The sequence below is a fragment of the Struthio camelus genome, chromosome 7 (genome assembly GCF_040807025.1).
Source record: "Struthio camelus isolate bStrCam1 chromosome 7, bStrCam1.hap1, whole genome shotgun sequence".
Taxonomy (NCBI): domain Eukaryota; kingdom Metazoa; phylum Chordata; class Aves; order Struthioniformes; family Struthionidae; genus Struthio; species Struthio camelus.
Window position 1 is genome coordinate 8,787,044 of NC_090948.1, and position 26,551 is coordinate 8,813,594.

General features: G+C 39.7%; 1 protein-coding gene across 2 annotated transcripts in view; it reads left to right on the forward strand.

Annotated features, from left to right (window-relative positions):
- HSPA12A (heat shock protein family A (Hsp70) member 12A) overlaps positions 1 to 26,551 on the forward strand; it is a 62,344-nt gene that overhangs the window by 25,903 nt on the left and 9,890 nt on the right. For both annotated transcript variants that reach the window (XM_068951619.1, XM_068951620.1), the window contains exons 6-7: positions 1,676 to 1,792; positions 23,715 to 23,886. In XM_068951619.1, the coding sequence (XP_068807720.1) occupies positions 1,676 to 1,792; positions 23,715 to 23,886 (289 nt within the window). The remainder of the gene's footprint in view (positions 1 to 1,675; positions 1,793 to 23,714; positions 23,887 to 26,551) is intronic.

A 26,551-nucleotide genomic window follows, 5' to 3' on the forward strand; every position in this document is an offset into this window, starting at 1 on the left:
CGTTTACACTGCCTTCAGTGTCAGATTTTGCCTGTTTTTCTGTGCGTTTTTTTCCTACTGTGGCTGCTATTGGTAGGAGAAAGACAATTTGATATGAAGTTTTTGCAGAAAAGAAAATAAATTTTCTAAGCTTCTTACAAGCTGAGGAAAAGGGCATTTTATTTTCCTGTTTCACGTTTGAAATGTTATTTCAAATGAAACTTATGAACTTATCTCATGTAATTTTCTTCTTGGGTCCCGGGAACGTATTTGGTATTCTCTTATGAAATACATTTTCACGGTAAACAGTTTCCGAGATTTAAAATCTCGTGTAAGTAGCCAAACATGAATTAAGTACACATTGGCCTCAGATGCGCCACCATAACGTCAATGTAAACAATAGTAATTGCTAGGCCACGTTAGTTGTTAAATCTTCATCCAAGCAAGCTTTGTTTAAAATAGCCTTGTTAGAAAGCTAACCTACTTTTCTGAATGGGGTTAATTTAATCGCTGTGAGATCTCGGTCTGTTCTTCATGGCTACAGACACACAAATCCTATCACTACAGTTTGAAATCCTTGTCTGGTCAAAGATTGTATTTGACGAGAGTTTTGGGTTGAAGGTTAAGTGACAGACCTGAACCTATGCATAGTTTGGGGAAATTCTTAAAATCCCATATATTTGCTGTTTTCCCTCTTCAGCGTTGCATCCTTTCTTGATGTTAATAAACAGATGCCTGTGATTTGTGAGTGCATGCTAGAACTAATTAGACAAGCAGTGTGAGTGGACTGTTGCTTTGGATTATAATCGTCTGTCCATACCAAGTGTCCTGTGCAGTATAAAGGTACTACTTTTCTACCATGGATTTTTGAAATGTGGCATAGCTAAGCAAACACAACACCTTGGCACAGCACATGCGGAAACATTTTTTACATTCTAAAGGCCCGTTGTTCACCTTTCTGAACCTTTCCCTGTTTGGATGGAGACTTAGATAGGACATATGGTAATGACATTTTACTTGGAACCTTTCCCAAAGCATGTCAGTATATCACCTAATTTGCAAATGCAATACAGACTTTCTTCTTTTTAAGGGAAAAAAGAAAAATAAAGGAACTAAACTACTCTTGAATGTTTGCTTAAAGCAAGCTTTTCAAGGAGCAATCAGTCAATTTCTTTTTTTAAGGTTTTAACTGTAACTTCCCCTTATTAACTGAGTTACAAAACTTTGATTTAAAGGTGAATGATGTATAAAGAAGTCATTGAAAAATCCAGATTGTAAAATATAATGTTCATGAATGATACCTCAAATATTTGTCTATGTATTAATCAAGATACAAGTGTGAATTCTTCATACTAGCAGCAAATACTACACTATTACTAAGTACATATATAAACATTCCGTAATATCCAGCAATGCATGACCTGCCTTTGTAAAAACTAACTTTTCTACTTCATGTTAAGCAGGAAACTTTTCTGTAGGCCTCCTGGAGAAATGTCAACCATAATCACAGGTTTTAGCCCAGTAAAGCTTTTTTGATGGGTTAGCAGTATTTTAAACATTCTGATTTATTGCATAGATGTAACAGGAAAAAATTGGAAAGAGAAAGTTATTGTTAATGGATCTAGCAGAAAATAATGCATTCTTATAAAATTGGCACTCATCGTCTTACGTTCATCTCTGTTTTCCTTCGGCTTAGGAGCTCAGTGACCAAGCAGGCTCAGACTTTGAAAACTCTGAAGTAAGATGGGTCATTACAGTGCCTGCTATTTGGAAGCAGCCTGCAAAGCAATTTATGAGACAAGCTGCCTACAAGGTAAGATTATAGGATGAAAGTAGGAGTGCCCCTTTAAAGCTCTACTTGGTAACTTGTGTTGTATTTGGGACAATTGGCACTAATATACTCTATATAAAACTGGGCTAGAAAAGAGCCAAACTGGAAACATTGAATAAAGAAGGCAACTCTACAAAGCAGTAGCTTCAAGTCATATGTATTCACCTCTTAAATGCCCTTTTCTTTCTGTTTAGTTTTACATATTGGTGTCTCTCACTGCAACCTCTAATGTGTTTGTCATCTTGTACACTGTATTCCTGCCGAATTCAGTGCACATGGAGCAGATGTAGTTTTGAGACCCAAGGGAAGTTTGATTTAAATACTGGACACAGTCTTGTTTTGTTATTTTCCTTAGGTCATCACAGGCTTTTAAAGTACAAAAATAAAGAAGAGGGGGGGAAAGCAGAAAGCCTTCTCAGTGGGATTTTTTTTTTCTTGTTCCTATTTTCCCACAATAGGAATGAAAAGGCTGTGAACCGGATAGTCTGGATATAAAATTAAATTCAAACGTTATTTTCACTAGTAAAAGATTTCTGTGCATGTAACCCTCTCCCCCCAAATCCATAAAATATGCACACTTTCCATATACCTGTCCTTTATTTTAGATTCAGTTTGTCTTTAATGTATGAGATGTACATGTTTTTCTTTTCATCGGGATATTTATTTTGTGTTTTGTTTTATTTATTTTTAGTCACACAGACCTACATAACCCATTGGCAGCAGATACACGTACCTGGTAGTTTGTAAGATACCTGGTAGTTTATGAGTAATTTGGAGAGTGCTCTTGGGAAGCACCCAGATTTTTCTAACTCTGTTTCTACCCATCTCTAATGTTGAGCAACATTTTTCTTAACAGTCTTTATTGTGGGATTGCTAATGATAGTACCAGAAGCAAAACACTCTTAAAGTTCTGATGGAACGACACGGTTGTAGGTAAATCTGAAACACGAGAGACCCGTTCATTATCTTTTTATATTGTTGTCTGCCTGCTGTCTGTGTGCATGTGTGCTTGTGAAATGGGAGCTGTGTAAGGAGCAGGGCAGGGTAAGGTAGATCTCTTGGCATTTCTCGTTCGTGGCACAATGGTATGTTGTTGAATAGTGTCTATGTCTGTGATTTTGTCTGTGATTGTGTCCTTTTATCGGCAAGCTTGATAAACAGCAAGGACTGACAAGACTTTTAACTCAGGGTGTGTGATCAATTGCAGGAAAACAAAAGAATTTAGGGGAATAATTGAATGTTTACTTAACACACATTTTTGCTGTTTAAAGTAATGGGGATGAAGAAAGAAAAATAGCGTTCTGCATTGTCATTCAGTCTTTCACGTTCCTAGTGCCATCCCGATCCAACGTGTTCTTCACACCTGTGCATACAAAAAGATTAAAAGTTCCAGGCCTTATTGCTAGATTCTGTAGCCTACAAAAATCCTGAAAATGAGAGCTTGCTGTCGTAAGAGTAATGTGGGTGTTGAGCAGAGGAAAGTATGAAAAGGTAGTGGTAGACACTTTGTTATTGGAAGAACACTGAGGTGCAACCCTTAGTCTAAGCTAGCTGATGGCTAACTAGTGGGGATTGTCAAGGAGTGGGGTAAATCTGCTCTAGTAAGCTGCGGCAAGTGACCTAGCTCTGAGAGAATAAAAGTAGTGATACCTTCAGTCTTTGTTTCACAACATAAAGTCCAGCCTTTCTGGAAGTGTTAAACGGTTGTCTAAGCAAGCTAAACTGCATGGAACTAGTAAAAACAAGTAAAAAGTGTTGTAGATCTGTCTTTGCACTCGAGATCTGTCTCCTTCTGTCCAACCTAAAATCTTAATGCATCTCTGACATCCCCTCATCAATGTTTTGCTATTGCCAAAACATTCCTTACCTGGAGTTTTTCATCTGCCTGAGTGTAACTGCAACTTCCAGTTGCTATGCTGCTTGTCGTTTGAATGCATGATCTGGGTCTTCCCTTCAGCTCGTGCTTCTTCTGTCTCTACATCCAGCCTATCAAAATTTTTCTAATTCTATCTGCATAACAACTTTTTCTCTCTGTATGTACTTCTGAGCTTTCATTAAAGGTGTTATTGATTTTTGCATCTCAGTTACTGCAACATCCTTTATTTGGCTTTGGCAACTGTTATCTGGCCTAGTTTGTACCCCCTCAGAATACTGCCGGTAAAGGTCTTGGTAGCCTCGCTTTTGACAGGGGATCAACCGCCATCTGACTCCTTCGTCTGTGTCACCTCTGACATAAGCTGCATGTCCTGGACATGAATATCTGTAATGCTAACTCATTTTCCTCCTCTGAAACCCTCTCTAAAATGCCTTATCTCATGCTTACAAAATCTTGACTATGATTGGCTTACTGGTACGTGAAAACTGCTCCTATTGCCTCTTGCTGTTACCCTGTCTGCCTTGTCCTTATTCATCTGTTGTACTTTTTCTACCCTTAACTCTTTTTTTTTTTTTTTCGGTACTTGGATTGTTACCTCTTCAAAGAAGATATTTATTTTTTCGGGTTTGCCTTGCTCTCTGGAGCCTCCTGAAGGACTAAGTGTAGTAGGTTTGAGGGAGCTGCGTGTCTTTTGCAGTCTCACTATGCTAGTCTCAGAATTGCTTTCTTCCTGAATAATAATCTACAGAGACTTCTTTATGTTGCTTCTACTTAATTCCTACTTATCCGGAGATAGTTGTAAAGTTGTACGCTGCCTGCTGAGATGTGGTATCCTACTTGTTCTATTTCCAGTTACTTCCTTGGTGTAGTTCGATCAGCGGTGCTGTACTTAGCAGTCTTAGAAGAAATTATGTTCTTAGCAAGAACTTGCATCGTGAGTAATAAATTCAAATTGCTGATATGTTTTATAATTTTGGAGACCTTGGCAGTGTGGTCTGCTTGTATAGTAGGTAGCGCTCCGTCCCGTTCCTGTGGGTGGGGCCTGCCCTTTTCCTTGTCCTTGCAGCAGTAACCACATTTGACTGCCAGCACTGGGCCTGAGATCTAGACCCCAACATGAAAAGATGGCTTAGGTCTGGAGGCAAGCCACTTCCTGCCTGTGAACATGGCCTGACGCTTACAACCTCATCACAGCAGCCTGTGAACATAGACACAATACCAGGATCCTACCTCCGTGTCTGATGAGGTTGTACTAACAAATGAAAATTCAATGTTTTGTTAGTCTTGTGTTATCGATGGCAAAAAAGAAGGTGCCCTTTAATGGAAAGATGAAACTCTAAGGGTATTCAAGACCACTTATGCTAACTATATAGAAATTGGTTGAATCCAGGTAAGGATGAATAGCTGGTTCAGTCTTATAGCGCTTTGCTGTCTATAATGTTTCACTGTGAGCAGCACTTTTAAACCCTTATACAAATGAAATCCCGGTTCTGTAGATTGTTTATCAGAGAACACAAGATGTAATATTCCTAACAGTGCTTCTCTTTAATAATGACAATTTTCCAGCTCATGTTTCAGTGCAAATCCTTAGGCCGCAGTAAATGCAAGGCAGAATCTGCAAGCTGGAATTTCTTTGTGACAGGAGAAATAAGGCTTAGAGAAGGAGTTAGTGTGACAGGAATATGTCACAGTCCAGAGTGCAGAAGCTATAAAATAAAAAAATGAAATACGGCATGCCAAATGTACTCTGGGTAGAGCAAAGGAAAGGGAAGGCTAGCCTATTTTCATAGCTTACGTAGTCTTACAAACATCAGTCATCTGGTCAGTTATGTAGAGATATTGTAAGATTTTTTTTTTTCTTTTAATATGTAATGTGGATTCTGAAATGGAATTCTAGGGCTCTGAAGTAGATTTTTGTTCCAATTACAGATAACCAAAATAGTAATTTGCATGTATAAGTTCCTATAAATAAAGAGAGAGGCAGTCTAGGCTATAACATTAACTCAGGAGCCTGAAATTCTGAGGGTTTTTTTAACCAGCTCTTACATTGAAGGTTTTTTAGTATTTTCACCTCAGTTTCATCATGGAATGAGCATGGTAATGATTATTTAACACATTATGTTCTTGACTTACATTACATTTCACTGATCCGTGCTAGCCTGCTCTGTAGAGAAAAGTAAATAAATTCAATAAACGAGTAATGTGATGGCATGTGAAATCCCTTGCCAATGAAAACGTGAAGTGAAGCACACTGGAAGGGAGCACGTAAATGAAAAGGTTACCTTAGGCAGTTTTGAATGAATTGTGTCATATCATAAGACTTTCGTATGATGAGTACAGCGAACTCTTCTGTCTGATGTGAAATTATGTTTAAAAAAGAAAAAAGAAAACAAAACAAAGAACCCAAACTACAAAGCGAGATGTTATCGTGACATGGAATGGGAACAGTGAACAATATGGAGAATATTATAACACCTTTTTCCTGTAAATAAATATTATAGCCTTATTTGGATATCCTGCCTAGGACTGATGTTGCTTCAAAAGGATATTGTTGAGAAAGAATGGATTCAGAACAATTAATATGGCCTTGAGAAACTCTGTCAGAAAAGCCGTAGAAAGGACTGCAACTATTAACCGTAAAATGGAAATGCGTTAGATATTTTACCAGAAGTTTTAAATGTTAACCTTCAACCAATGTTTTCCTATACCATTCATTCATTTTGTTTCTGCACACAGCTGAGAACAAGAGAATTTTAGCTAAAACAAAGCAGGAAACTCAACATTATCCAAGGCAACACTTTTCATCCAGGTGAAGGGTATGTAGAATTCATTGTCAGAGGAAGTAACTGAGATTGGATGCTGAGCGCTCTTCAGAAGCACTCATAGTTATGGGACTGTGAAGGATATCCTAAGCTGTCATATTTGTAACGTTTTGTGGAAAGGATGTGAGACTTCAGGTGTCAGGATTTAGCCAACACCCAGGTGTAATAGCAATAATGAAGTTTAATGCAGAAAATAGGCTGCAGCAAACAGCTGTAGAGAGTTTTTAGATCGTGCTATGAAATGTCCCTTTCTGGATTTCAGAATATTTCTGAGATGAAGTATTGTGCTAAGGGAATTTCAGTTGGACACAATGTTCCTATATACTGATTATTTACTATTTATACTTACTTAAAATATTTCTGGAAAAAATTTCTGGAGATTTTAGATTCTATCTATCTTGAAATGGGTTAGAAAGACCAAGGAAACCACGTCATTTCTGATTAAATGAGACACTGGCTTACATGGGCCCATTTGCAGCTACCCTAACAGGCTGTTTTGTAATTCTCTGGAGAGAGATTTCAAAATGTATCTTATGTAATAAAAATAGGACAACACTTTTTTAATAAGCTATTGCCTCAGAGGTGCATGCCTGTTCTATTGTTAAACATTTTCCAACATAAATGATCTACCTTTTGGAAGGCGTTAAGCATTGTGTTTTTTTTTTTTCCTTCGTTTTAGAGGGAGAAAAAGAAAAGGAAAAGAGTACTCTAAAATAGTTGTCGTCCTTCCAGCTTGTAGTGCAGTTTGGATTGTCCTCTAAGATAGAGAGGGAGCTTTCTGAGAGACAGGAAGCTAAAGACAATAGAGATTTCAGGACAAATAAAGGGACTTCCTACAGACTTCAGCTGTAATTAATGAGAGCTGTGACAGTATAAAGTAAAACCATAACTGATGAGTAAGTAACTTCAATTAAAGGACAGTAAAATGCATTAACAACATACAGTGCATATTGGAGTAAAGCTTTTCAGTTCACTGGAACTATCTTACGTATGACTTAATGTAGTTCCACTTCTGCAGTCACGGGAGACACGTTGCAGTTTTAGAAGCCTCTGGTTATGTTGACATAGAGGCAGCAGCTGCCTGTAGCTGCTCTGACAGGTTTTTTGTGTGGCTAGCAGGAAAAATGAGTTTAGGTCCCCTTTCCACCATATATGGAGATGGTAGTGGGAACAGCAGCTCTGTGCCAGGCCATTTGCAGATTCATGAATTAGTGCTGGGCTCTTTGCCAGCATTTGCTACCTAAACTACCTTTCAGTGCTGTGGATGGAAACACAGTGCATGGATTAGGCCCAACCCACAGCCACCAGTGAGATAATGCTGATGCAAAACTTTATGACCTAAATTTAGGCCATGAGCTTGAATCTAAAAGAAACTTTATCATCTGCGTTCACTTCAATAGGAGCTAGTCCAACAAGAAGATTGCATGGCACAGCCCTGTGTGTATGAGGCAGTGTGAGGGTGAGGGGAAGGAAAAGCCTGTAAATCACTGTATGAAATACCCAAACTGACAGCAAAGAATGCTTTCTAACTCCCTGAGACTCCCTAGGAGTGTAACAGGAAGACACAGCTACACTTGAGTTAACGACGAGTTGCTGCCAAATGGGCAATTCCTGCTCTCCCTTCTTCCCCTGGTTGCATGTCCTACCTGTCTCTTCCTTTGTGCTGGCACTCATCTGACACGGTGAGGCAATTTAAAAATGTTAACTGGTTCAAGGAGCTAAACCAGCAGAAAATAGCCATGGCCACCCCCAGTGGCGGTCGTCAGTGATGGGGTGCAATTTGCTGTTGCAGCTGAACTGACCTAAGTCCTTTTTTTCCAAAATTACTTATGGTCTTCTAGTTTTGAAAAGTCTGTTCATGAGTTGCTGCTTTTACAGTTCTGTCATTTCCCCTCTTCATTTGATTTAAAAGAGAAACAACTAGAGAGACTTAACCAGATTGACACCTGTGAAGCGATGTGAAGCTAAGCTAAGCTTATTCCTTTGTAAGTATTGTCCTCTTTGGTATGTAAAGCACATAGAACTGGAATTTAGTTCTGCATCTAGGCAGTGTAGCAGACTTTTGCTCTAAACTACATAAAAAGGCAATGGTGTTCAGGCTTAAGCAGCACGGGAAAGCTGGTGATTTCTTTGAAACTGTATTTGTTAGTAGAGGCAGAAGAGCAGAAGTGTGTTAATGCATCAGCTGTCCTGATTATTTGCAGCTCCTGCAATTCTCTTGAATCCATGCTTTCACTTTTATGGTCTTACGATCTTTATCATCGTAAGGCTTAACATTTTTATGAAGTGATATGTTAGGAAGGATACTGCATCTTGTAGCTATGATTAATTAGGAAAGGATAACTGAGGAGTGAAAATCTACACAGTGGGAATTTAGCGCAGTGGGAAATGTGTACAAATAAATCTCATTTTACACACATGCTAATTACCCAGGAAGGTTCACATGAAAGCACAGGCAGTTGACAAAGTTGTTGTCTGCTAATTCAGTTCTGTAAAATCTGGCTTGTCCATTTGTGTGACACAATTTGGAGTTTTGGGAGGCTTTCTTTTTGTTTTGCCAACCAAGTAAAATGGGGAGTTTACATAGCGTTCCAGGTAAGAGTAGACAGATCTGTGCCAGTCTTGTAAAGCTGTACGCGGCTTCCCTGAGATACATATCTATATATAGAACCTCTCTTTTAGCAACTGTCTCAGTGAAGTGGAATCTACTGAGTTGTGGGAAGGAAGGTGAATATTATATATAGCAGTGGAGTGCGTTTCTGAGGATCTTTATGTTTCCTGGAAAGGCACTGAAACCAATATAAATAGCTGAAAATCAGAATCTTATGTCCAGCTGGAAGAAAGGTTGACCTAGATGGGACGTTCCAGCCAAAAGAAGAAAACAGCAGTCTGAGAGGCTGTAACTACAGTCAGCAGGAGCGGGGGGAGGGAGAGAAGTCCGCAAACAAGCATAAACCGGTGTGTGGACAAAGCCTAAAACTAGCAAGTAGTATTATTTGTAGTAAGTTCATAGAAAGGACAACGAAGGAGGATAATAGATCAGTCAAAAAGACATCTTAGATGTCAGTTTTCAATTACAAGAAGGACGGAGAAAAAGAAGTACGAGGTGTACATATAAGCTGAAAGTGGAAACTAGTGGAAAAGGTTAAGGTAAAATCAGAAAGACCAAGGTACCAAATAAAATGCAACTGACAAAATGTACCAAACATGTAATTTTCTCAGAGAAACTGCTTACAGTAAGGGTCGCTTGTCTCGCTTTAATAAAACCAGCCTGAGCCATTAGGGACCTACAGTAAAGGATATTTTAAAACAGAGGGAAAGGGAAAACCTGAGATGCTAGAAAGATACTTAAATAGGAAGACAGAGAATCAGGCTTCTCTGTTGTGGAAACTAGTGCATGCCTGTGGTACAAAGAGCATTTCTGCAATAATATAACATGCAAAATTGAAAAACTTATAAGAATTTAATGGTTTTTTGTTTGTTTGTGTTTTATGTGGGTGTGTCTTTTTTTTTAAATTATTATTACATACAGAGTGCTAGTCATAAAACTTGCAACTGATGTCCTCCTGCATTTTGGGAAATACAATGTAGTGCAGCAAATAACTCTTGGTAATGCCGCTTGGTGCCACGATTTCATCTGCCGCGTAGATGTGATCAGTGGCAATAGTCACTTGGGAGCTAGCTGTAGCAAAATCACCTTTGTGGAAGTATGGACTCAATGCTGCTGTGGTCCCGTTTACCATGGATCTGCCAACATAGCCTCTCCCCTGGTGAGCTGTCTGTCGTTCAGCAGTCCCTGAGTCAGCCTTAATAAGGTTGATTTTAATTTATTTGTGAGCCTGACCCCAGTCGTAGTTTTGGGCAAATGAAGGGGCAGGGACACAACAAAAAAGGCAGTCATTTGGAGAGTTAGGATAGCCTGTTGTGCGAAGAAAAATACTGGTGATCTCGCAGGCTTGCTGTTCCTTGCCTTGTAAGTGACCCAGGATTCTTCCTCTTTAAAAAACATGTCTACATATCTGGGATTTCAGAGATTACTGAATAGGCTTTCATTAGCCTGTTTCCTCATCCCCTACTACTCTAAAACAGGAACTATTGAATGTTTTAAGAGGAAGAGCACTTGGATAGTACTGCTAGTGGAGAGGTTAATATAAGTGTCTAGGATTAAATCTATTAAAATGTCACTTCACTGCTACTCTTGAGCTAAATTTCTCTGTAGATCGCAATCTCGCTCTGAATTCAGATACGGGATATATCTATATTTCCAAGACTAAGATATGATGTCCTAAGCAAGGACTGCTGCAATTATTGGTAGTCTGTTCCGTCTCGCAAATACAAGAAATCTCCTGTGTCTGTTTGTTACAATGATCCAGACGGACTGTACCTGACCTGTGCATAGCGAGGAGAGTTCTCTTTCCTACCAGTGGTTTATAAAAGCATTTTAAGGAATAGGCACAGGTAAACCACAGAGCCTTCTCTGTGTATCACAGAACAAAAAGTGATTTTAATACTGCTTTAAGTTGAGTAGAGAGTGTTCATAATTCAGATATTTCCTTCCTTATATTCCCCTTTTCCTCCTCAAAGCCTGCCCATTAGCACAGGTTAAAATGCTGATTTCCAGAGTGCTCTATTCAGATATCTGTTCTTGGATTCATCTACCCTGCCGTTATAGCCAGTGAGTGTCCTTTCCCTGCAAACTACAGAGCTCCTCCCCAGAAAAGTGACATATAGCTGAAGAAGGATGTTTTTGGATTTAAGGTGGCATCAGAAGCATTCCTTTTATCACGTCATGAAGAGAAAGTAGTACTTCCGTATCTCTGTCTGCAAAGCAGCTTTTCCTAGAAATGCAATTCCAGTGCGCAGCCTTTAAAGGTAGCAGAAAAAAAGATAACCCTTGCAGGCAGTACATAAGCTCTTGTCTTTTGCCTTAAAAAGAGGCAGCAAAATCTTTTTGGTTGTTGACTTACACTTGGCAAGGATTCAGAGCAATTGACTTTAGAGTCTGCTACACAGGGCAAAATGGTAAGTGAATTTTCACGTCACTTCTCCCAGTAGCAGGTAAAAGACAGCTGAAATGTTTCTATTGTTACCACTGAAGGTGTTTTATGGATGCACCTCCTACTGGTGATGCAGATTCCCACATAGGGGAGAAAAGGGAAAGAGGAGGGCTTATGACAGGGGTATAGGATTTCTGACTACAGCAAAAAACATTCAAAAAGCAGCATGTTTGGAGTTTTGGGTGCTGTCCTATGTGCTGCTGGGAGATGTGGCAGCCCTTGCTCATATCTGCACGGTAAACTGAAAATAGATGTGAATGCTCTGTGAGCCAGCAGAGCATTCCTGTGCTGTGGATAGTGTGTGCTGTGTGTTCCTGTGACTGTGGATAGTGCAGATTTGAGCCCAAGCTCACAAGCTTGCTGTGATATGTGTGTGTTAGATGAGAAGTGTTTTATTGCATTAGTCATGAGGTTACTGAATTGGAGGTGGTGCAGAGCAGGGGCAGAGCCAGCTTGCACCTTAGGTCTGCAGGCCACTGTAAAACCCTGAAATCATCTCTATAGAGAGCGCAGCATGTACGTGAGAAATAGTCAAATGACCAACAATTCTTTCAAAAAAGAAAGATGAATTTGTTCACTGAACACATAGCTTTAGAGCAAGCAGCTCTGTGCGTTTCTAGTTGATTGCTCGTCTTCTGCATGGACACTCTAACAGGTGTAAGATAACTCGGGACTTTCCGAAGGGCCTTTTTCTGTGAGTCATAGAACATGCCTGCTAGTTTTGGAATAGAGTGATTTTACCCTGTCATAGCTATTATTTTGTAAAGTTTTAAGTTGTAAATTTCCTCAGGTTTTTGAATAGGACATATGAGTTTGTGGAGTTCCTCTGCCTGAGAGGTGGGTGAAACACTGGAAGGCTTGAAAGAGAGGAGCCTTTTTCGTCCATATTAGATCTCCTGTATTGATAGGAGTAGCTTTATTAATAGTTTAGTAAACAGAAATGAAGTATCAGCAGGATTCTGCTTTGGTTCAAAGCAATGTGCTGATTGCAAATATGATCAGGTATGTATAGCTTAAATGGGTACCTTGATTTTTTTGGAGTCAAAGCAGCCATCATTCCAACAAACTTCAGTAATAACCCTACTGTAAACCTGTGCCCTGGTATTGAGCTGCATACTCACGAACTGAGGCATTTGCTTTAGTGTGTGTCGTGTGTACGGTTTTTTGTTTGTTTGTTTTTGCTAGGAAGCTTGTAGCAGAGCTGAACACAAAAGAACTGAGCTTAAAGTATAGGTCTGCTGATTCCCATACTTTTAAGAACAAGAGCATCTTTTCTTTCCAAACAAATATAAGAATATGAATTAACTAGGGATTATGAATGATAAAGAATACTTGAGAAAAATTAACTAGGAACTGAAGATCCCTCCCTAAAGAGGATGATCCCTCAGACACTGGGCTGAGGCAGACTTTTTTTGGTGCAGATTGTCTCACTGTCTTAAACTCAACTTGTGCATCCTTGATGCATTAAACTAATTGTTTTAAATCACTCTCTAAAATCACTACTGACTGATGCTCAAGGCTACAAGACTTCTTAGGACTGCTATGCTTTTTATGTTTTCAGATTTAAAAAAAAAAAAAGTATAGCCTTCACATTAAAAAAGTGTAGCATGAGGAATGTTTCTTTTTTGATCCCAAGAGACTCAAATGAAAGTTCTAATTGCAAAGATGACTGAACTACGTACAGAAGCCTGTGAGGCCCTGAATAACTGCGGGCTTATTATGGTGAGTCTGATGTTTCTGTTGTGCTGTCAGATACAATTGATTCTTTCTTACTGATACACGGAGGCAATGATTTGACACAGCAGTCACAAAGAGAAGAAATGAAAAGCTGTAGATCTTTTGCGTTTGGGAAAGATTTTTACCAGCGTTTCTGGTCTTTCTCAGCGTATAATATCTCACCATTCTAGATTTGTAGAAGCATTCTTTGGAAGCATTTATTTCCATTCATAGAGGTATCTAGTCTGACCTTCTACTTAAAATGGGTTTATTGCCAAAACCAGGTCAGGTCAGTGGTAGCTTTGTCTAGCCAAGTTTTGAAAACTTGCAAGGACAGAGATGCACCTCTAGGTGACTGGTCCAATGCTGCATCAATTTTCTAGTGAAAATGTTTTTTTTGTAATACCTAATTCGAACTCGCCAGACTACAATTTGTGGCTGTTTCTTCTTGTTATAACTGCTGACAGTACTGAGAAGAGTTGGATTCAACTGTCATTGTAACTGCCCTTCAAATAGTTGTCTGCAGCTATTAGATTGCCCCTTGGCCTCCTCTTTACCAGACTGAACAAGCTCAGCTCCTTCAGTCTCTCTTTACAGGGCATGTTCTCTTAGTAGTCCTCCCTGGACCCTCTGCGCTTTCTCCATGTCCCTCTTAAACTGATGGGTCCAAGAGTGTCCGCTTTGTACAGCGTTCGCTCTGTAGCCATTACTCATTGAAATTAGCAGTCAGGAATAGTTACTTCATTGTTGTTTTTCAGAGTAAGTGCTATGATAGAGGGCTGTAAATAATTCAAGTGGTTTCTTTGGAATTAACGACAATGATAATAGTCTACACATTGATTAGATATTTTCATCCTAGGTTTTTGAAGTCGATGTCCACGGCATTCTTCCACCACAAAATGAAATCTGATTATAAATAAATGCTAATCTAAACCCCTTTGCCGCTCTAACATACACGTTCATGCACGAACTTAAATGAGGTATAGTGTTGCTGTTAACCGGATGTTAATTTACATCTCTCTGGCCAAGTTCACCAAACCTCCTGTGTGGGTGCAAGTGTGATGTAGCCTATTGTCATCTATCCTGATTTCCTGCAAGTTAGAGGATTTCACCTGAAAGCTCCTTTCACGGGAGTTTATAGGTTATGAGTTCCACCTTCAAAGTGTACGCAGCAACCCCAGTTCACTCTGTATAAAGGCTGTAGAGAGGCTGTGAATTTTCTGTGGATTAGTTACTTTGTATGAGCTTTTAGTGTAGGCAAGCCCTGGCAATTCCAAAAGCACTGAAAAGCCTACGCTCTGGTATTTTAGAAGCAAGGAAAAATTGTGTAAGTCTATAGTAAGAATTTCTGCTTCCTCACTACGGAAGGAAAGATATCTTGGGCCACAAGAGAGGCGTCATGATGACCCCAAAATCTTGAGGACTGTCTAAAGATCAAATTACTTTGGAGTTGGTCCTCCTCTGCCTTTCACATTACATAATCATTTAAGTTAGTGCAAAATGAGTAAGTGAGAACTATTGCAGGGGTCTCTTAACTTCTAGTTTTGTGCACCACCACCCCCTCCTCCCCTTTAAACCCATTGGCTCTTAAACTTCTCATCTTTCATAATTTCTATTTCTTTGTCTGTAAAATGAAGTTACTGTTGTTTTACTGTAACCTAATATTTCATTTATATGCTCTCAGGCAGCTTTGTCACAAAGGGATGAGCATCTTCATCCTGTCACTTAACCATACAGATGGAAAAGCTGGCGCTGAAAGAATTTTCAGCTGTAATTCTTATTCATTATGATTGCACTTGTTAAATGCAAAATATTATCAACAGCACCAGATCACAATAGGACAAAGGACAGCTTGTGTCACAACCCTAATTTTAGGTTGATAGAGCACATGGACTTTGGGGTTACCCTGATACATTTTGAAAGTAGAAAAGAAATCAAGAAGTGTTTGGTTCAGTCAGGTAGCAAGTACCTCTCTGACAGTGTAGATGTGAGATTTTTGTAGGATCAACCACTACCTAAACATTGCATTGTGACCGGATTAAAAAAAAAAAAAAAAGTTAATCAATTCTCAGTTTTCATCTAGGCAATTAAATCCTGCGACTGAATCTTCCAAAGGAAGGCAGCACCTGATAGCTTCTTCTCCTCTGCTTTGGAAAATCAGGCCTTTTCACTGAAGTCTCTAACTCAGGAAACTGAGCACCTCTGGAAAAATCTTCCTTCTTTTGTGGCTGTTGAGCAATTTTAAGAGTCTGTCTCTGAACATAAAAATGAACTGAGCTAAATGGGCTGTCTGACTTCACTCCATATTTATTTACTTTACTTACCTTACTGCAGTACTCCCATCATTCTGAAGACTAACAGTAAATCACTGGTATATGTGACAATTCAGTCATTTTTTTTTTTCCTCAAAAATTTCTTCTGAAGACTTCCTAAATTTTAAGGCTGAAGATGTAGCAAAACTGCATGAACTGTGCTTTTCATGCAGCTCTGTGCCCCACTCCCTGCCAACCCAACTTCCCCTTACGAGCCCCTTTGTGATAATGCTGTGAATCTTTTCGCATGTTGCTCGTCGTCTTTGCTGGCGTGCTCTGTCTCTGTAATGAGATCTCAGCCGTTTATTTGTGACAGCCCAGTATGATGCCATGGAACTGGAGAAAGTGTTAGCTAGTGAAAAAGGAGGAGGATTAGAGAAGAGCTCACTTACCAAGGCACTAAGTGGATGGCCTTATCCTGAAGCCGTTAACACAAAGAACTCATTAGTTTAAACAGTGTAAATTTCACAAGGCACTTAATTTCCAACTACTGTTTTGTGTTGCCTTGATTCAGTTACGTATTACCTTCTCCATGCAGGCTGTGCACTGCTTAGCTTAGCAGTGGTAGCTTTCCTATTGTTGCTAATTATAATAAATAAGTTAAAAAATACAAAAGTATTGATGTTGATTCACAACTTGCATTTGACTGAATGATGTTGACTTGCAAACCTTCATTTCCTAATGAACCATGTTACCTTTACAGACATATTTCACAGAATCCAGCTTTTTGAGTTTACCTCTGAGGCCTACAGAAGGGCTTTAGCTAAGCTGGCTTAGCTCCTGCGGCCGCCTAGAAGGGCAAGTGTTTTTTGCATTGACCATTACACTCATCTGGGGTTACAGTGTTGCTTCAGAACTGATTAGAGTAACACAGTTGATTAAGTAGCAAACTGCAAAAGCAGAACAGGATCCGAAGACTGGGGTAGCATGAACTTCTGAACTCCATTTCACCACTGAAGCCATCCCATCGTGAAACTGTGATGTAGCTGTCCCTGCAGCCTGTGCACATGCTAGCTGTCATGTGCAGAAAGTAAAGTTTGCTGTTTGACTGAGAGAGATGTCTAAGAAACAGAACTGGAGTTCTGGGATTTTGGAATGAATTCCCATCTTAGTCACAGGCTCCTGTGCAGCATTGGCTAAGATGTTTAGTCTCCGTCTCTTATTTCGCTGACTGTCCAGCAAGGACTCTTCTCCTCTTGCACTTGTATATCTGCCTAATCTATTTAATGCTATATTTTTTTGCATCTGAAACTGTTTTCTTAGGTGTGACTGTGGTGCCTAGGGCTCCTAGGATGTGCTGGGTCAGGGCTTATATTGACTGAGAAATTTATTAAAGCAGTAAATTAGAATTCATTCAGTCAGACAAGATTCTTAGCTTGTTTCTCTTTCCAAATGATCAAATTTAACCACCATGAAAGTGCTGAAGTATATTACATAGTTCTTTCAAAATGTTTTGCTTTAGTGGCTTTCAATGCATAAAGGACAAAGGCACCAGTATACCTATTTCATAGATAGGTATTCTGAGTCCCTAAGGAGTACGGCGACTGCCCAGGATCATCTGACTGGTTAATAGTGCACTAGGAAATAAAATTCATTTCCCCTGAGTACAAACACAGTGCTTATCCATGTAACTGGAGAAAATGCTTGTTTTTTTTCTTCCATGTAATTGATATGCATATGTATAAATTTTGCTGTTGGAATAATTTACTTATTTCATTTGACCCTGAAAGTGATATAGCCAATGTTATCATTAAAAAATGGGTCTAGCTCAGAGAACTGGCCTACACTACTCCCTGGAGCAAAAAGGAATCAAGGGATCAGAGTGGCCTCTGTTCTGCTCCTGAAGCAGTGAACACTGCTCTGAAAGTTAATGTGAGCATTAGCACTGAATTAGACCCAGTTTGCAGTTTGTTCTGCCCACTGACTCTAGATTCCAGTGAAATTGGGGTCAAGACCAGACTGCCTGCATAGATCTGATTAGTCCTAAATCTGAGGAGGCCTCCTTTGCCACCTCTGTTATTTGCAGTATATCCAGACTCTTAGCCATTTCTCTTTTATTTTTCAGGCCTTTTTCACAGCCGTGATGAGCTTTATGTATATTTTCACTGCATTTTTTGACATAAGGGAGATACTGCTTTTATCATGTTATGTACAGCCACATTTTAATAGCTTGAGGCATTTTTGTCTATGTTAAGATAACACTCAAATGCAAGAACCACCTGAATCTAATCCTTTAAGTGTGGGGGGAGGATGTGTCCTCCCCCCCCCCTCCTTCAGCCCCCGCTGCAGAACATGATCAAGTCATAGCTATGTATTTCAGAGCAAAAGAAGTTAGATGGCACTGATGCAAACCAGCTTTGATCCACTGAAGTCACCCCATAATTTGGTCCTTAACCTAATGCTTTGTCTTACGCGCCTTTAAATGTTAAAAATGTAATGGTCTGAGCAACCTAGGGCATGTTGTTTGTTCAGTGTGGGACTTTGTTTCTTAGAGCAGCAGCACAAATGGGGTTCTGGAAATGTATTTTTAACTCTGTGTATCCAGAAAAGTTCAGCAGAGAAGTCTTTGGATAACATACAGGGTCCTGCTTAGAAAGTGTGGCTATGTATTCTTGTCCGTTCCACTCAAACGAAGTGAATTACTCCAGTGCTAACTTCCTATGTGAGCCTGGGAAACTCTTTAGGCCTAGATTCATGGAAAGATTTGGATGCTGAAAGAGGCTAAGTTTTTAGCCACTTCATGTTTACCTGTAATATTTACTAAGCCTCTGAAGTTCTGCTTAGATCTACTTCCTTGCCCTCGAGGGGTCCAGCTGCACACCAACCATACATACAGCATGCACATACATACATGCATGCACATACCAGCAGCAAATTCCTCACAGGACAGGGCAGTCATGATTGTATTTCTTGAAAAATGTTGGTGTTTGTGGTGCCTGTGTTATAATGTAGAACAGTAGCTGAAGCACTTGTCCAGCAAGTGAGAGAAATGAGTTGTCTCAGGAAGGTTGCAGCTGACTTTAAGGAGAGTGTCCTACCGAGCAGGCCTCTGGTGGCTCTATGATGGGTGTTTCTCCTCCTGACTCTATACCACTTTGTTTGGAATAATTATAGATTCAGAGGACCAGACTGAGAACTGATATCTCCCCTGGTTATTGAAGCACTTATCTGAAAGTGGGTAAATATGGATGCTAGCCCCTCTCTAGTGTTTTACATGGTCGTTGCATGTGTAGGGAATGGAGGGCAGACTGGCACAGTGTAGACTAGGTGATTTTGTTCAGTTTTACATAGTCTGTGGCTTAGTTAGATATTAAACTTTGTTTTGGACAATTCCAGTCCAATGTCTGATCCGCAAAAGTAGATCTCTCCGCTAGGAGTCTTCTAGTCTGCCTGCATGTCTGCACAGCAAGTTAGGCCTATGCAACTGTGTTGTGCCTGTATGCCTCCCTGCCTATATGTCAACAGCCAAATTTGGTAGAAGGGTAGGCGCCTCAGAGATCATTGAAAATAGGCAGCTGCATACAGAAAAGCATTGCTATAAATTCCCTGACAACACAAAAAGCTGCAGTGTGAGCTCTCAGCCCTCACATCAATGAGTCATGAGGCTTCAAAAGTTTCAGTACTCATTTCAGGAAATAAGTTTAGTTTTGAGGTTTTTTGAGAGAAGAAGTGTGTGTGTATGAGTGAGAGAGAAGGGGAGAGGAGAGAGGCAAAGACAGTGCACATTTCCAGGGCAGGTAAAGCTGAAGGAAGTAAGGATCAATATGAAAAGCGTGCAACTGATTCCAGTTAACATCCAATTCTAATAATGAATCAGAACTGTAAATTCAACAGGTGGAGTACTATTTTCTGTACATACTTGTTTGCACTAATGAAGACTTTAGTGTCAATTGTTCTGATCAGTTTTATAGCTCAGAGAAACTGGTACGCTTCGTATACGGCATGTTCTTTTGAGTTACGGATCATCGTACTCCTACATGCTGTTGCTGGCCTGTAAAAAGATGGCTAATGTATCTTTTTCAAAAAAAGAAAAAAAGGAAACAACTGTTGCTTACGATAGTTTAAAAAGATAGCGTGGATGTAATAGGAACTGCATTTTGTACTTTGTGGGTGACGGTGTGTTTCCTAATATGCCGTTCATTTTGAGTCCACCACTCTGTAGCACAGAAAGCCCAGCAGAGGTAGCATGTTGAAGATTCTAATTATAGTGGCTTTCAGAGGTGGGAGCCTTTCGTGCAGGGCTAGCTCATGGCTTTGTGTGCCCTTTAAAAAGACTCAAACTAGACAGAGTATTCTACTATAAAGCTATTGTTAAGGTCGTATGTGTTATAGTATTTAAATATATTAAATGCGAATTGTTCTTTGAATCATGCATCATAACATGGCATGGGAGTGTAGGTTTTAAAAGTATCATTTTTTAATCTGTAGTAATAATGATTCTGTACATTGAATGAGTGAATATTAATTAGTTCTCTGGAGATGCGCAGAATGTAGCTATGCTGAGCTGTGGTCCAGACCTCAATGTTTGCTAGTTCTGAATTAGTCTAACACTTGACAGCCTAGACTGTTTGGAGTATGAAGAATTGATGGTCAGCTATATAGCTCTATCTCTTGGACAGTGATATATATTAGTGGCCACAGCAGCAGAGCTGGTGTGACAAGTTAAGAAATCGCCTGTACCTGGATGTCAAATGATGAAGTCTTGAAGCATTCTGAGGTATGCTGTTGATGGCTCTTTGTGAATGAATGGTAATGTACTGGGACCACCTCAGAGACCTATTTTTACTAGAGCAAATGAAAGTCTGGGAGTCCCCTTATCAAAGTATGAGATCCTAGAGCTCAGGCAGATGAGCAGAGTGAGCACTGTTTTGGGTAGGCTCTTAAAGCAGTCCTTTTTGTCTTGTTCTCTGGTTCTTCCAGGTATATAAATGCAGCAATCTTCTGGAAATAAATTATTTTTTAAGAACTTTCTCATACTAACATGATTTTTACATTTCTGCACAGGGTTTTATACATTAACATTCTTGGAAAAACTGCTATCTGTTTCCTTCATGTTTCATGAGTGGCTGGGTTTCTGCCGATACTGAGTGACTGGAAGGGAGGTCTCCTTATCAATCTGGAGTCAGGACGTAGGTGTGTAGTACAGTCTGCTATAAGCCGTCCTAGGCAGAAGCAGTGTAATGCATCTGTCCCACTGCCAGAGTATTTTGCATAAAGTTAAATCCCACAGGCATTGTTTAGGTCTACCTCATTCAAGCCTGCTAACCACTAAATCTCTGCTCTTAGCTACACTAGTGCTTGGGTTGCAGTGCACGAGGGCATGGAGTGAGGCAGATGGAAAGTAACAGATGTAAAATACAGCAAATTCCTAAACTGTTACGGCTCAAGACTTTTAGCAAAAGCCTCGCTGTTTGTTTTTGCTGACCACATGCTATCTTCACTCTTCTTTCTCTGCACACTCAATATTTTTCAAAATCTCCTGTCCTTTTCTTCTCAGCTGTAATGGTAATGGTATTGCCTTTTGTCTTCATCTTCTCAGAGCTTGTATTAAAGTAATCTCATTGCTCTATTCCTTTCTAGCCGTATGTGTGTGTTCACATTTCTTTCTCTTTTCCCCTTCTCCCCACTGTTACTGTGTGTGCGGTTTGTAGATATAAATAGCACGTTACTGTATATATAGTGCCCTGTGTAGAAATACCGCATACACAATGTAGTGTGTTATGGGTCAGTATTGTCCCTTATATACAGGATGCCTCATACCTTCTGTTGTACAAGATATTTGGAATTTTGGTATGGTCTTTTTTTGGTATGAAATGATGCATCTTTCATTGTAACTGGCCCTCCAAACTCGGTAAGGAAAGCTTTTTAACAAAAAAAGTGCTTTCTTTATGAAATTCCATTAGGATCAACTGTTCTTTGAACTATTAAAAAAACTGTCATTTCTTTTCTCTTGAATATGTTCCTCAGGAGATATTTTGAGTATGCTAAAATATCTAGACAAAAAAAGTAGCAAGAATAGCATCTACTACTGGGAACGTGGATCTGAGTCCAACTGCTGCAGGATAACTGCCTTCCGCTACTCAAGTGCAGGCTGCAATGTGAAAAGTTCATAGTACAGACTACTGCTGGAAGAGGGGAGGAAGCAACTGTTACTGTTAATAGTTTACTGTTTTCTTTTAGCAGAACCAGCCTTGGGAATCTGTAGCGAATTCCACCCCCCCAACCCCCCCAACCCCCCCCGCCAACTCCACCAGATGTCTTTGCAATATACAGTCTTTTTTTTCCCCAAGTTAGGAAATACCAATGCATTTCCTGTGTGTGCAACTTAGTTCTTGTCACCCCTGCAAATACTTTATGATGTAGCCTTTGGATTTTAATATGCTCTAGCAACAAATTTATTTTATATCCTAACAAACAGCAATACCTATTTTAGTGCATAGGCTGGACATGAAACCAAGAATTGGCTTGCTTGCCCAGTCCATCAAGCAAACTAAGCGTGCTAAGGTCCTCCACATTGCTGGCTATTAAAGCACTTGCTGCTCGGATTCAGAGCTCTCAAAGGACATGATAATGGATTTAATATATGTAAAAACTGCAGCAGGGAAGCAGTGAACTATTTGTTCTCTGTGTCCATATTGGATAGGACAAGCAATACTGTCATTAAATTTCAGAAATAAAGATTCAGATTAGACTTGCAGCAAAACTTTTGAAAGGCAAGGGCAGTAAAGTTCTGAGATAGATTTTGGGAGGTGGCTGAACATTGTTGGAGGCCTTTAACAAGTTAGATAAACATCTGTCAGGAACGTCCAAGAAAAAGTTGATTCATATCTTGACTGTTGCCGCTTCCGATTCCACAAATTAAAGCTTTGTGCTTGGAAGAGCTCAGCTGGAGATACCTGATGGTGGCATGTACCCAGCTTTGCTTGTGCTTAGTACATCTAGACTGGTTGGAGGACAGTTCGGGCTTGTATTAGGGCGTGATGCAAGAACTTCACGTTCATCTGCAGTAAAGCCCCAGCTTTGCCTAAGCCTGTGCCTGCACACATGCTTGCATGTAAATGGTATGATGGCAGGAAAGTCTGGCTTGGACTTGGGCTTGACAGGTAGTCTTTATATATCTTGTAGGGTTACTCTGGCAACTGTCAGTCTGCATTTTCCAAACTTTGAAAATTTGGTATGGAGAAATACTGGAGAAAAGACATGAAAATACAGCTTTGTCAACTGATCTTCAATATTTTTCTCTTAAGCCCAACTCTGGGAGTGATGTATTTGTGTGAGAACTTGTGGCTTGTTCAAAAATATCGTGTCTGACGACTCACTATCTAGAGAGCAAATAGAATGACAATTGTTAGTTTTACAGTTTGGGTTTATTTTTAGGCTTATTCTCATTGTATTTTACAGAACCTGCCTTATTGTACTTTGAGTCCTTGAATACTGAGTGTTTTGAAGCTGTTATAAAAGGGCATGTACCTAAAAGCAGTGGATTGGGGAATACCAAATGTTGGGTTTAAGTCAAAAGGATGTACTTTCCCAGTAAGCTTTGGGGTGGGGAGATGGTCGGTTTCAGCAAAGGCTAACTAACTGAGGCAATTGGGCCCGTAGTGTGTTTGTGAGCAAAGTTAGCTGGGCTAAGTCAATTCTCATTACATCATCCACTTACCCTCTGTAATGCTAGGATATAAAACAAGATAGGCTTAAAATACGTGCGGAAAAGAGGCCAAAGGTGTATTTCTTCATTTCTTAAAGGAGACTAGGGCTCCTCTTAACACGTTAATTCATGGATTAATTGGAGTTCAGGTTTTAGGCCATTCATCATGGGTTTCAAAATGACTTTTCCTTTTCCACCTGTCATGCACACAGCTGATCAGGTAGACACTCAGCATGGTAAGTGCATGCGTATTTCCCTGTTACAGCTTGTGAAGTCATGATTACACGTAGTAGGCAGGATGATTTGCAGATCAAGACATTTAGAAAATGGTAGCAGCTTCTTTGTGCATTGAACTTGGAGGGCTGACCAAACTGACACTGAGAGCTGGGGAAATGCTTTGTTCACTTGCTGGAAAGGGTCTAATAAGTTACAGAATTTCCCATCCCACTTCTCTGATTAATTCTCTCTCACAGGCAGAAATGGCAACGCCTGAAAATCCTGAGCAGTTGATCATTGCCCTGGAACCTGAGGCTGCCTCTATCTACTGCCGAAAACTTCGCCTGCACCAGATGATAGACCTGAGTAGTAGGGCACCTGTCAATGGTTATAGCCCAAGTGACACAACTGGAACTGGATTTACACAGGGTACTTCTTCTGTTAACTCAGATTCTTATACCTAAGTTTGCTTTGTTTATTTGGGCTGTTTTCTTACCATTTCTTCTTTTCTTTACTTTCTTGAAATATTTCAGACTAGCATCAATTTGCTTTTAATATATTGTTTCATTGTTTACTGTAATTAGCCTAGTTTAGACATTGATCCAGCAAACACATTTGCACACAGTTAAATTTTAGCATGCTTCATTGTCTTTACTGGGATGCTGCGGGACTCTTCTAGAGATTAAAATTAAAGAGAGGCATAGTATTTACAGATCAGTTTTTTTTTTTTTTGCCTTAATTAAAATTAGCACTTCATGATTACATCAATTTTTGTATTAAGTTGGAAACAATTATGTGTTCAATTTGCTGCATTATTGAAGCAGTGTTATACAACTGGGTCTGCAGTGAGACTTCTTAGTCTGAGGTGTCCTTCCAGAGTTTTGGCAGATGGTGCTTTCTATGTCATCCCTATGAAGTAGTCAGCGTTAATTACTAGTGACACTTAAGAAACACACAGCTTTGGAATTCAGCAATGAATTTACCTACACGTTGAAGAGAAACTAAATATGGCACTTCTGATTTATTAGCACGTGATTGGTTGCTACTATCAATGTTTGAAGACTGACTTACAGTGAGGGAGAGATGGACCACAGTTTAAGTCACTTGGCCAAAAATCCTTCATCACCAAAGGTTTTTGAGCTTGCCTGAGATTGGAAGGGGAAAAAAGGAGGGATGGTGGGGAGAGGCAGTATGGTGCGATTGTAGCATAATGGGTCAGCTTTCCTGTTGGTGTGAATTATAACAGTTGCACTAACCTCAGTAGCGGTGTGCCAGTCTATCCCAGAGAGAAAATTTCAGAATAATTCGTATTTTATCACATTTAGTAGCTCAAAACACCATAAGCAATGGAAGATTAAGCTAGTGGATGATTTTTTTTCAGTCAGACCGAGTCATTGCATCATTTTATCATATCGATGCATCTCCTAGCTAGCAGTTGTCAGCTGTGTTCAGTGTTACAGAGGCCCACATAAGGTGCAGAACACAATTCCTCTGCAGTCCCCTCATGTTCTTTCCCCTACGCTCATGTTCTGAACCGTTCCTCTTCCATGTGTTTTTTCCATGTACCCACTTTCAGGCTCTGTGGGGATTTGCCGCTGGGAAAATAAATTATCAATGGAAAGAGTTTCTCTGTTTGATTAAGGGGGTTTGGAAGCTGAGTAGGATCTATCTGATAGATCTTAGGATTCTGCTACAGGGTCTTTTCTTGGACAGGGGGTTATTGTTCTCTTTCTTGACTTTGTAAGGTAAAAGCTATTGTTGATGAGAAAAAATAATTATATCAGAGTTAATCAAAATTAATAAAAACAAAGTTTGGAGTGAATTAATTTGGGATTGGATTTAAAATTTCATATAGGCGTGGCAGGGACTCAAGAAAAGCTGGGAACGGATTAAGAAGGAGAACACTTTAAATATAAACAGAGAGAAGCATTCCAAGGAGCATATTGTTGCTGTGAAGTCAAAACCAAAGTTTTACTGTTCATAATGGCCAGGATAATTTTTCTTCAGTCCTGGTTAAAGACTGGATCTCATGTTCACTTTAGTGCCCACAGAAGTGAATGAAAGGACTCCCGCTGACTTCTGTGGGCTCTGCATCAGGCCTTTTCTTGGACCTACTGCTTGTTCTGTCATGGAATGCTTTGCCATTTAAACACTTGATGCGTGCTGCTCAGTCAGTACGGTGAGGCTTGCATGGCTTGTCTGCATCATAGGCTCTTTATGGAAGCAGTATGGGTGCAAGCGGAGCCTCTGCTTTTTTTTAATGGCAGGCACTATAGAAACAAGAAGAAAAATGCATTTAGCAATTTGCATCTTTTATTTTCAGAAAGAAAGATATTTTTATGTATGACAGGATGCATCTCTTTTTCTGTAGTATGTTATATAACTGCCTTTGGAGGTGAAAGTAAGTTACACAAGAAACAATATTTTGGTCATCCGGTTGTACAGGTTGATTAAGAAGCATAGTAGCAAAGACTACTTTACTTTGTCTTCACAGAATGTTTTGCATCTTTTAAATGTCTAAGTAGAAATTAATTTTTCTAATTTAATTTCTAATAGTATTATTAGATTAGGCTTAATTTTTAATTTGTATGTAGCTAAGTTATTCTGTGCCAGTGTCCTTTGCATATTTATAATAGGCCAAATCTGAGTTATTAGTCAAGGAAAGGTATAATTGATTTACTTGAGAAAGAACTGCAGTGTTAGGTTCAGCTGTGCAGGCTAGCAAATAAAAACCAGGCTTTCCATAGGTAAAGGTCAAAATAGATATTAATGTCTTTAACCGTGTCCAGGTGACTATCTCCTGCCTGAGTTATCAGAGACTCAGATTTGATGATCTCTTTGGGCCTTGAGAAGTTATGAATCTGTGAACCAGTGTTTTTGGATGCTTGTTTTGAGGCAGGCTGAAAGGTCATGATCGAAAGGCTCCAAAGGTATCTATGGCTGAACACCTAAGAACAGTAGCAGAAAATATTGCATTTTCTCTGACCTTCCTGGAGACGTTTAGGTCACTGCCAGTGTCTTGTGGACTAGAGCTGCCGCCTTGTGGCAAGAATACCCCTTAGCATGACTGGAAACTAGGGCACCTTTTTCACGT